This window comes from Cystoisospora suis (genome assembly GCF_002600585.1).
Source record: "Cystoisospora suis strain Wien I chromosome Unknown contig_9620, whole genome shotgun sequence".
Lineage (NCBI taxonomy): Eukaryota > Apicomplexa > Conoidasida > Eucoccidiorida > Sarcocystidae > Cystoisospora > Cystoisospora suis.
Window position 1 is genome coordinate 124 of NW_027162394.1, and position 10,684 is coordinate 10,807.

General features: G+C 54.1%; 1 protein-coding gene across 1 annotated transcript; it reads left to right on the forward strand.

Annotated features, from left to right (window-relative positions):
• The first annotated feature begins 281 nt into the window (after positions 1–281).
• On the forward strand, positions 282–9,249 carry CSUI_011091 (transporter permease protein). Its single transcript, XM_068071192.1, has 11 exons — positions 282–2,122; positions 2,630–2,662; positions 3,109–3,260; positions 4,278–4,345; positions 4,532–4,625; positions 5,146–5,206; positions 5,737–5,811; positions 6,506–6,591; positions 7,255–7,442; positions 8,381–8,463; positions 8,799–9,249. The coding sequence occupies exons 1-11, from the start codon at positions 1,775–1,777 to the stop codon at positions 8,949–8,951; spliced, it is 1,341 nt and encodes a 446-aa protein (XP_067916832.1). The 5' UTR covers positions 282–1,774; the 3' UTR covers positions 8,952–9,249.
• The last annotated feature ends 1,435 nt before the right edge of the window (positions 9,250–10,684 follow it).

A 10,684-nucleotide genomic window follows, 5' to 3' on the forward strand; every position in this document is an offset into this window, starting at 1 on the left:
GTCGCCTCTCTAGTTCCGCCTCCCCGGTGAGAGAGCTCATCGGCATGCCGACCAGTCTACTGTGCAGTGTCCCGCTCGGCCAGGCTATCCTGGCACCCGGCTCCAGCGAGTATTAACCCGGGCTATCCCAGCACGCGGCTGCCAAAGAGTACTAACTGCGGTTTTTTTTTCACACAGTCTAACTAAGGGACACATCTCTCGTAGAGAGACTCCGTTCGTCGCAGGGACAATACTTTTGAATGTTGTTAGGCGACGGTGTTTGAGCTCCCCTTTTTTTTCAACTGCATTTGTGCAGGCAAGGCCGTACACAATAATACCTTTCCTGCGGGACGGGGGACGAGGAGACGAGACAAGGGCGGGCGGTAAGGCCGGGAGAGACCGCGATGCGGCCCCTGGGGCATCTCCCGGTCCGGAGGCTGATAGCTTACGGTAACGAAGTGTTTGTTGAAGTGGCAGCCAGGCTCGGAGAAAAAGCGCTGGCAATTAATTTATCAGTCGAGGGCGCGCGAGCCGCCTTTGCTTCCACAAGCCGCTCATCGGTGAGGTGGTGACCGGCAAGCGGCGGTCCCCGTGCATGCATCTGGAGTCGGCCTTCCAATGGTTTGAGCGAGGCAAGAAATCGGGTGCACAAAAATTCTTCGCTCGAAAGACCCAGTCTGCCATGCGGTGTGCATTCAGCTGACAAACTCGGAGGGCAACGGTTGGCTTTGACGGAGGGTGCAGACTCAGGTGACAATCACTAAATGACAGATCTCGCGCGTTGTTCCTTGGTGTCGCGTTCCTCTTACGAATCATGTCTAGTGCTTCGACCCCCGGAATTAGCATTGGAAAAGTTGAAGACGCGAATTTGACGAGCTACACGCTTCCTGAGAAGGGCCGTGACCGGACTTTTATTGATTCCGTGTGTGTCCTCACACCAGAATGCGTTCGAGGCTGTGCCGTCCCGAGATGCTTCAGCGGTTTCGTCCGTCACCCTCGTTGAGCTTTGCTCACCAATGTTAGGCATGTTGCTGGAGTGTCCTGGTGTGCTCTTCTACTTGTCCTCCAATTCCTGACAAGACTGGACCGCCCACTCGACTGCAGGTGGGATGCTGGACTGCATCTGGACGGATAAGCGGGTTCCCAGTTTCACTGCGCTCCCGAACTTTCGCTTTTCTTATCCGCGTTGGCGCGGCAGTCGGAGGGGCGTAGAAACGAGTCCTCTGCTCTCGCGTACTCGGCGGGCCGTGGGTAAGACTCCTGCCGTACAGGGGGTCGTGGTGGCGCCATGGTGGCGTAGAACTAACAAGGCTTACAGAGCTACAGCGGTGGTATGCTGACAGCGCTGGTTCCGGTGATCGGAGTACCGAGCTTCAGCATTCATTTCTTCCTCAAGCTTTCCCGATATCCACGCCGGGCGCAATGTAAACGTTGGGTGGACCAAGGGGTGCCGCCAAGTCTTCTAAGGATACTCCCGCTGTGACTACAGTCGATGCCGTCGCTCTTTTTGCTAAGGTTGACGAGGCCAGTTGTGTGACGATTGCTCGGACAGGCGAGTGCGTCTCAAAACTGAAACCGGTGTTGTCCATTCAAGATATTCCTGGGCCCCTGATTATTCAAAGGGAACACAGTCCTGCGTGCGGCCCGGGTGGCTAGCGCATTTTCCTTGGTGCCGGCGTAACACTCGCAACGCTGCGGGAGCCGGGGCACCTGCCTTGCCACCGCCTCAGGGGGAGAAGGCAGACGGGGGCTTGTGTCTTTTCGGTGGCGATTGGTCTGAGTAAGGGGGAGAGACATGGAAGATGTCCCGAGCACCAGAGGGCCACCCGACCAGCGTCAGCCTCCGAAGGAGTCTGAAGGAGGACCCGGCACGGTTGGAGGGATATCAAGAGATGCGCTTTCGACTGTACGTACGGGGGAAGGGGCCCGCGCAAGACTGCTTTTCCGTAATAAAGAGTCGCACGTAACCCGGACAAAGAACAACCAGTGTTTCTCTTCGGAAACGCCAGCAGTAGGACAAGTCTCTCATCTAACTCCTAGTCAGGCATCGGTTCTCAATCGACCAGTCGACCAGTTCGTTGATTTCAAACTCGGTGCTTGTCTTGCTCTCTTCCTTACGGCTTACTGCGTCCAGCCACTTCTCGTAAGGAAAGCCTGACGGTCGTGTCACATTCTTCAGTATAGAGGCTAAAGCTGGGAACGCATGAGTTCACGATTGTGTTCTGCGGGTCTGCGTTTGTGCTGCAACACACGGACAGGAAACTACCGACGTGAACAGGAAACATATTGTAGAGTTGGACCCACTCGGCTCAAACCGGGGTTTTTCACAGGAGCAAAACAAGTTCCTTGCTAAAGGGTCGACCCCCAAAATTCTGTGCGTTTCTCGCCTTCCACTAGGTTTCTCAAAGGACGTTAGAAGAAGCAGAGGATGTCGACCGTTCGCAGTGTTTGCGTGGGAAAAGGAGTGCAGTTCACGCGTTTCTGCAGACTATTTCGGTTCCTCGAACGATTGAGATGTGTGCTCTATGGGGGATATCCTCAGGCAAACGTACGGAAGGGCCGCGTGAGGCCGTTCGAGGAGAAGGGCCCAGGTACCCTTCCCAGAAGAAGTGAACTCGCGTTAGATCAGGTGTGGGTATGCTTTTTTCAGGTGGATGCCCTGAAATTTGAAGGAGCTGCTTCGGTGCGGACACACAACGTGGGAAAAAACGGAAAGTCCGGTTGCACTGGTGTTTTTGATTTTGAAGTCCTGGAAGAGCTGTCATAGACCTCCTACACTGCACTCAAACCACCCCATTTCTTTTAAGAAAACGGTATTCGCGGTGCTCTGACATCTTTTATCTCAGTTGTGTGCCCGGCCTCGTTTCAGACTCACGTCGGCCGTGCGGTTTCGCGGTCCACGGTACCTGGTTACGCCGACACAGGGTAACGTTTTGCCCTGAGTTAGCTACCGATTCTTTTAGCGTGTTCCGCGCGTGCGTAACAAGTGTCGTTTGTTCAGTTATAGAGTTGATGCGGTCATGGATTCGAATGCACTTTTCTGCTTGTCGACCTTTTCCAGTGATAGTGCTCCAGTAACTAATCACAAGAGCTGTTCTTCGTGTCTGTCCTGCCATGCTTTTTTCTCAGACGAGCACATGTCTTTATCTGATACCTCATTTTCTTGGCATGCTGTGTGTCATCTTCACCCCGAATGCTTCACGTTGCTCGAAAGCTGCCACAGCTTGCTTCCAAGGCCCCGCTAGGCGGCCTCTCCTTCAAGTCCGAAGTCTGAACCTTAAGTAAATCTGATTTTGTACGCAGCGAGTTGGCTTGGTGACTCACAACTGCCGCGTTCGCTCCCTTTGATATGACGTCTGCGTATGTCGCATACCACTTTCGTGTAGCTTCATAGGCGCTTCGGTCGCCACGTAGCTGTGCGTGTAAGATCGCGAGATCCGACCACACACGTCACACAGTTTAGCAGATAGATCGAGACATGTGCGCGCCCAAGCACCGTTACGGGGGGTAAGTTCTCGGACAGGCAATCGGGTTCGCGGCTCTAAACCCACACCGCAGCGTGTCAGCCATATCGAGGTGTACTGACGGCTTCCTGGAAAAAAGCAAGCGGGTAGTCTCGAACTTCTGAGAAGACCGTGCAGTACGCAAATAGCTGTAGCGACTGTTGTGCATCCACGCAATCACAGACATCGAAACAAACACTGCTCCAGCGGCTTATCGAACTGTCTCGGCATCTTCGGATGTGTGGATGTATACTGACGGAGAGTGTGTGCTCGTGGTGTGCCGCCGTCGCAGTTCGGACAACCGCGTAGAAGTGGCCGCACTGTGGAAGCTGTTGTCAGCCTCTGTTAGTATTTGCAGTCCGTTCTACGCAACTCAGTCCGGGGTACCGCTTCATTCTTGTGAAACACTACTACGTAAGCCTGTTGGCTGTCGCAGATGTGCGTTCAGCTGAACAGGGGTTTTACTTGCTATCACTTTCTGCGCCAAGATCCTTATTCGCATCGCTCTGGCTTTCCATACCTTGGAAGCATTACCCAGGACAGGAGCTGTTGTGATTGCTCGCTGCCGCATTCGCTGCTGACGGGCCTGCGCGGAAGTAGTTCGCCATTTGTGTCAAGTCACTAAGAAGCTTTGATGGAGGAGAAACTGAGTTTTTGAACCAACACTGCAGCGTGATACTCTCATTCTGAGAGAAAAGCGACTAGGAAACACTGGTAGTTCACGGTTTGGTTTGTTACGTTTCTTCCTTCGTGCGGAATGTGCCGAGTGCCTGAATGTGAGCTGTCCGCGTGCAGTTTACGGGCATGGCGCAAGGCTTTCTTCGTCGCGGCGATAGACCTGCTTCACCAGTTGGCTGAGAAAGGTAACTACTCGTTGACCAAACAGTTAGTGAGTCTGTTAGCTTCACCCGTTGTGAGGCTGATGAAGAGAGCGATCTGTGTACTACTTCCGGCTACGGAGTGCACCTCCTGGTTGTGCATGGTGTCTTGTGAAGGGCATCCTGACTTTACAAGCGAAACCTCACTCCTGATTGTGGTTGTCTCTTTAGCGGGTCTGGTTCTCTGCGGTTCCGGAGCATATGTGCTCGTGAGCAGCTCCTCGATAGTATGGATCGCGGTACTCTCCGCTATAATGCTGCAACGGTAGGCTGCGGATCTTGTCACTTTCCTCTGACGGGGCAAGTGGGATAACAGGGAATGGCCAGACAAATAGAGATGGAAGGTGGGAAACCTCCCATAAGCGACTTTCTCTTGACATCGGCTCCACCCTTGGGCTTAGCGGCAAAAGCTCGCCACGGATAAACACAGGCAGGCGTCGTCTTGCTCCGTGTTTTTTGTCTTGTCCAAGAGACAAACCAACTCGAGTGTAATCATGTTTGCTAAACGCTCTATTCACTGACGCGATCTCAAGGACAGAACAGGTTTTCGAAAGCTTGCTTGTTGATGCACTACTCTCGGTCACTGCATTTTCACCTCACGGTGTGGCCGACCGTCCTCTGGACATTGACAGGTTTCTCCGTGGTGACCACTTCCCGTCTCGGGTCGCAGTTAGGGCCTCTCATTAGTCGCCATCATTATAACTCGGTGAGGTTTCTGAACTTGGCGAATGGGGTTGTCGACCAGGGATCCTTCTCGCCCTGCTGTGGTTTTTGTGTGTGGGCAGCCACATTTCAGTTCTTCAGTGGTTGAGCCTCTGTCTCGTTTGTCTCGGAGTCAGCATGAAGGTATGTCTTTCATTGAGTGCGAGCGCACCCACGAAAGCTGTTGCATGCGTGAAACTGAGTGCCGCTCACAAAGTGAGGCGCACGCGACCGCCCAGATTCAGAACGGCTTCTGACGCAGCTGCTAGGCGGGGGCCACACCCAGGTGAGCATCCTATTCCCCCAGTGAGGCGAGATGCTGCGCGTTAGCCGCTTGTGCTCTTCTGAGTGACTTAACAAAGTTTTGCCCCAACCAGTGTCACTGTAGCCGACGTGGTACACGTTCAAGGACAAATCAGTCTTAAAAACGAAATAGCCACGTCGGCACGGATACAAAGGACGGGGAGCGATTGGAACGCGGTTACGCCAGTTCTGTGATTGCCCCTGGTTCATGCCAAGTGCGAAGCACGTAGTGTTGTGCACATGCCTGCGTCTTTTTCTGTCATCCCGCCGGTTATGTGTGACTGGCGAGTACGGGTATTTTCCTGTTTGGCGGCTCGTTGTCTAGAGCCTTCGCGTAAAGCACGTTCGGGAGCCCTTCTGTCTTTTGTTAGGCTTTCGAGCTGACGTTCGAGCTGGACAATGAAGAATGCCTAGGAGTTTTTGTCACACTTATTGCGTCAGTTCTCGTAAGAACGGTTTGTCTGGCACACTCGTCTGCAAGCTGACCTAGTGTTAGTACTGGACTGTGCCAGTGTTCTTTATCCTGCAGTTCAAAGATGACTGCGATAGCCACAGAAAGGAAACGGCTTAAACTCTGTTGGCAAGAGTCTGCTGTCGGCTCGTTTGTAATGGCGCGTACGGGCGCATTGCGGGGAGAAGGGGAGCCAGCTCAGAGGCGTAGTTCGTGTCGTGGTCTTAGCGGTTGCAGCGGTGTGCTGGCAGTCTTGTCAACCGGTTTGAGGGCGGGCTCACAAAAAACTATGTAATCATCATGCTTGTGTGTGGCACCAGCGACAGAAGCACGTTGGACACCGGAGTGTAGAGGAAGTGCACGGTCGCTTTTTTTGGTTCGCTTCTGGTCACCGCAGTCAGGCAGTGCACCTAATTGCGGACGGGTCGTGTCCGTCTGAGGTTGGGAATGGTTCAGCAGCGTGTTTGGAGGACGAAGGGTAACATGTTTTCCGGGCGTACTCGCCTCCAAAAAGCGAATGGCGTGCTTCAGGACAGCACTTCTAACAGGATTAGTCGAACTGTCTAGAACTGGTAGCCAGGTGTGGCGTGAAGCGCACTCTCGTTGTTTGTTCATCGTTTTACGAAAGACGGTCTGTTCTGACGCATTCTTGAACCATGGTGTGGTCCAGTTTTTCTTGTGCTTGTCAGCAAGGGCTAACGTTCGTTGTGAACGAAAGCATTATGAAGAGCACTGCAGAGCCCGTTACCGGTCCTGCACTCGTGTTCATGATGGGGTACGTGGTTTGCTGCCGCCTTCTAACCTACATCCTCTTCGGGTGAAGTACTACGGTATGGGTGTATCAGTAGTGGCAGGTGATATGGGTGTTCGTATTTGAAGAGCCGCTGTTGTTTGCTGCTGAAGGCTTCTGAATACCCTACCAAAGCAGAAGTGCCGTACTCGATCTGAGCAGCTTAGGATCTATCCGACTGAAGTTCGTGTTTGCGTAGAGATCCCCAAGAACACCTGTTTACCGACCACTGTCAGCCTCACACGGCACCTCCCGAGGGTGTTTTTTTGTCCTCCTGTGCACTCACTCCTCCCGCGGTGTCTCTTCTCTCCTGGGTCGGAGGGTAGGGTTCCGATTGCTCTTGGTCTTCGTGCTTTGGTGGATGCTTGAAATCGGCTAAACGGCAGGGTTCAGTTTTTGCTTTTCGTAAAGATTTCCTGTCTGCTCCTCGTGACTAGAGCCTGGACGCGACAGTTTGGCAGCTCGTCCTTGATGCTGTCCGGTAACGAAGAGTTCCGCCTCAGAGAGGTACCCAGCCGCCCTTTTGACAGTGAGCTCACGCCGTGGCTTTCCTCGTCAAGTATCCATCTGGGCACACGTTGTCCTGAAGTGTTTTCGCAATCGCTCACCAGACGACATTGGGGTGTCTTCTGTTGTGACTACCCACAGGACCATCTGCTCTTCTGTGCTGCTTGCCTGGACGTGCGTCTGGACGGTACCCAACTTCCAGATCTTAATTGCTGATCGAGTTCACGAACGCGGGGGAGATCCTAGACGAATTGCGCTGATCTTGCTGGGCCTCTTCTGCAGTGGTGCGGTGCACTCCTCTACTTTGTGGTACATTGTTAAGCGCCTCGGTGAGTGGAACAGCTTCGAGGGGGGCCGGTGGCCGCAGCCCTGCTGCCACTCTGTGGACCACCATCTGCGAACACCTGCTTGCTGTGGTTCAAGGAACTTTTACAAAAAGGACGCACACGTACTTCCGTCTCGTTGACGAAGAAGAATTTTCCAGATCTTTCTTTCAAGAGACACGTCGCTTTCGACAGTTCTCTGTCGCCGAAGTCGTCCCGAAAGAAGTGCATTCATGAAAGATGACTTCTAGTGGTAGCGGCGGTCGGCTTTGACCAGTTTGCTGTGCTGGCTCTCCATCCCAGGGAGAAGCGCTCAAGTGAGAAGCACTCAAGTGCCATCTTCTCTTGACGCATGCCACTCACGCGGTCGGCTGCGCACTCAGGTGGCAGCTCCAAGTAGTTAACGAGATCCGGTGTGGCTGAAAGCGCAAGAGCGCGCACGACTCGCGGCAGTCTGCATGGAGTCGGGGAAACGGTCATAACGCGGCAGAACACCCGTGTGTCTTTACAAGCTATCATCGCTGTGGATTTACATGCCAACGCCTAGTCCCACGCTCTGCATGTGGCTGCCACACACACATTCATAGAAATACAGCATAGTAAACTTCCCAGCAGGCGCTTTTCCGAGCGGCACAGGCCACGACGGACAAGGCCTCTCATTTTCTGCATGGCTTTCACACGATTCTTGTTAGCATCCATAGCCTGTTTCTTTGCTCCGTTAGTGCAGCATACGCAGACTCTGCAGGGTGCTCGCAAGAATCTTGTGAACATGTTCGAAACGGGTGAGCCTTTCTCGAAACCAGGATCTCGTTATGATGAGGGCCCTTACTTAGCGAGTCAGCTTGCGCCTCTGACAGTCCGCCGGATAGGTCAGTTGCCCGGGCGTCCCCCTCCATCGATATGCTGGAAATAAATCGCTCGAGTGTGTTGGTTCCGGTTTGCAGGCGCAGTCACCACCGGCGTACTGAAAGGAGCAAAAACCGCCTCCGTTTTTCTGCTCGGTCACATCTTCTTTTGCCACCTGCAGGTGCGATATCGGAAGCTGGTACCCTGACAGCGCCGTTGCCCGGCAGAGTACCATCTCCTCGTGGCCGATGCATTACTTGGTTTACGTGTCATTGTGTGAAATCTGTCTCTAGCGGGGAAGCCCAACTGACCGGTTATGACTCACTTTGCCGTTGTACATCCGCTTTATGTACCCAACCCTTCTGTCAGTTCAAGTGCTTACAAGTACCCGCCGTAACTGTCTGCTTGTATCAACCGTGGAGTGGCTTTGGGGGTCGAAAGCAGATGTGACTAGTGGCGGACTAGGCACCACTCGCGGCTACAGCTATTCGCGCTGCTGCCCTTCTGTGCGTTCAGCCCTCGCAGTGCCTGACTCCAGTCAAATCGATGTCAGCAGCAGTTTGCATAGCAGGAGTCGTTCTGTACTATTTGGTCACATCATGGATTCCTGTGGAAAGCGCCTCGACAAAGGCTAGCGTCGGAGAGTCCGGTCCAAACCGTGAGAAGTAATTCGTTCGCGTCAGACCACTGAGGGTACACACATAGGATCCTTATGGTGGGGCCGTGGTGCGGGATTCGAGCTTTACCGAGGTCTGGAGCTGTTGGAGACTGCGAGTGACGTTGGAGTCCAGGCAAGCCGTGCGCATTCTAATTTTTGTGACGCACTCAGACTCGCAGAGCGTTTGTTTTCTCATGCCTCCGGTTGCGATTTGTCGCGGAAGGGGCTTTGTGAGAGGTTCTCTGTTGCCGACTGTCTGGGCTAATGGATCGCAATCCAAAATGCATAGATTTCTGTCTGTCCGTGGGGTGTCCAAACCGTGTGTGCGAGAAACGAATCGCACGCTGACAATGAAAGATCGCGTACTAAGGTTGTGTCGTTTGCATTAGTGATGAGAAAGCATCGCAGCAGGGCGCCCGCGTGGATGGGTAAAGGCATCGACATAGATGACAGTGGCCCAACCGTCTTTTATGTCCAAAGGGTAGAGGAGCGCAGAGTTTCCATGGGCGTGGACACCTGTAACCGGAAGGCCTTTGCAGCACTGTCCGCGCATCACGCAGTCGCGTGCAGCACAGGTTTTGGCTGAAACCGACAGAGTGATGGGTGCTAGTGTAGTTGGAGGGTTGCTTTACGGGCTTCCGATATCTCCACAAGCAAAGGCCTCTGATCCGGGAAAACTCGGGTCTGATTTCTGTAGCGGAGCGGAAAGCCAGCGGCGGGCCTACAGGCCGTGGTGACAGAACAGATGGGAGGCTGCCTCGCGGGGCTCGCTGACAGAAAAAAATGTCCGGGACGACCGAAGCCGCCCGTAGCGGCTTCCGTCGACCACTGAAGATTGCTGAGCTGCGGCAACGCTAGGCCGGATATGGCCAACCGGGGACGGTCAAGTAACAAACTCATGCCGTGCTACTTGGTGGTAGTGCACTCGACTCAGACACAGGACCAGCGCGTTAGTGACGTGTGTTTATCGGTTCGAGGCTTCTGACAGTCTACCCGGCTGCTGTGGTGCTATACTAGCACTGATCCTCTTTTTCATCCTGAGGTTTCTTTCCGCACCTCTCTCGTCTACATCCGAGCCTGGTCAGGGCTACTGCTTTGATGTGGGTGCGCGAGTCAGGGCTGGCACGGTTCTCCGTCGCGGACCTCTCCCCCCCGACATGCTTTTCGGTGCCTGCGCCGGGAAGGATCACGTCTTGCTTGGGTAGATAGCTCTGAAGAACCACAGGGTCGATCGTAGCGGGTAAGAGAGGTCAGCGCCCGTCCCTCCGAGCAGCTCTGGCACGGAGTGGTCGACAGTCTGCAGAGGAACCGGAACCCGTCCGCAAGAGACAACGAAGCAGCGCGCCTCAAGGCTCAACTGGAACTGCTACAGTGCAATAGTTGCCCAGTTAGAGAGTGGGCACCGGTTCTTCCACGTGAAGTGAACGTCCTTCGATGTCGAGACGCCGCGCGCCGGCAAGAGAGTAGAGAGGATTAGTTGTCCTCCGTGACAAAGAAGTGGTAGTTGTTGCTCAACTGTCGTAGGAGAGATGAGCTGTACATCCCAGTGAAAAAACGGTAATTTTGAGTGGAAGCGTGCGCGGGGCTGCGGACTCCCCGAACACACGGGGTGCGGACTCCGTGTTCAGGTTTGCTAAGGGAGGCCGCAATATCCTAGGAAGTCTTGAACTGGTTCTCTCACGGAGGCACAGCACCTCGGGACCGCGACACCACCCTTCCTCTCCGGGGAGACTCATTCGCCGTG

Excerpts from the sequence above, each read along its gene's own strand:
- CSUI_011091 (XM_068071192.1), top strand. The coding sequence starts at position 1,775 with ATGGAAGATGTCCCGAGCACCAGAGGGCCACCCGACCAGCGTCAGCCT. Across the intron at positions 2,663-3,108 it reads AATTTGAAGGAGCTGCTTCG|ACGAGCACATGTCTTTATCT; the intron begins GTGCGGACACAC and ends CTTTTTTCTCAG. Across the intron at positions 4,346-4,531 it reads TCACCAGTTGGCTGAGAAAG|CGGGTCTGGTTCTCTGCGGT; the intron begins GTAACTACTCGT and ends TTGTCTCTTTAG.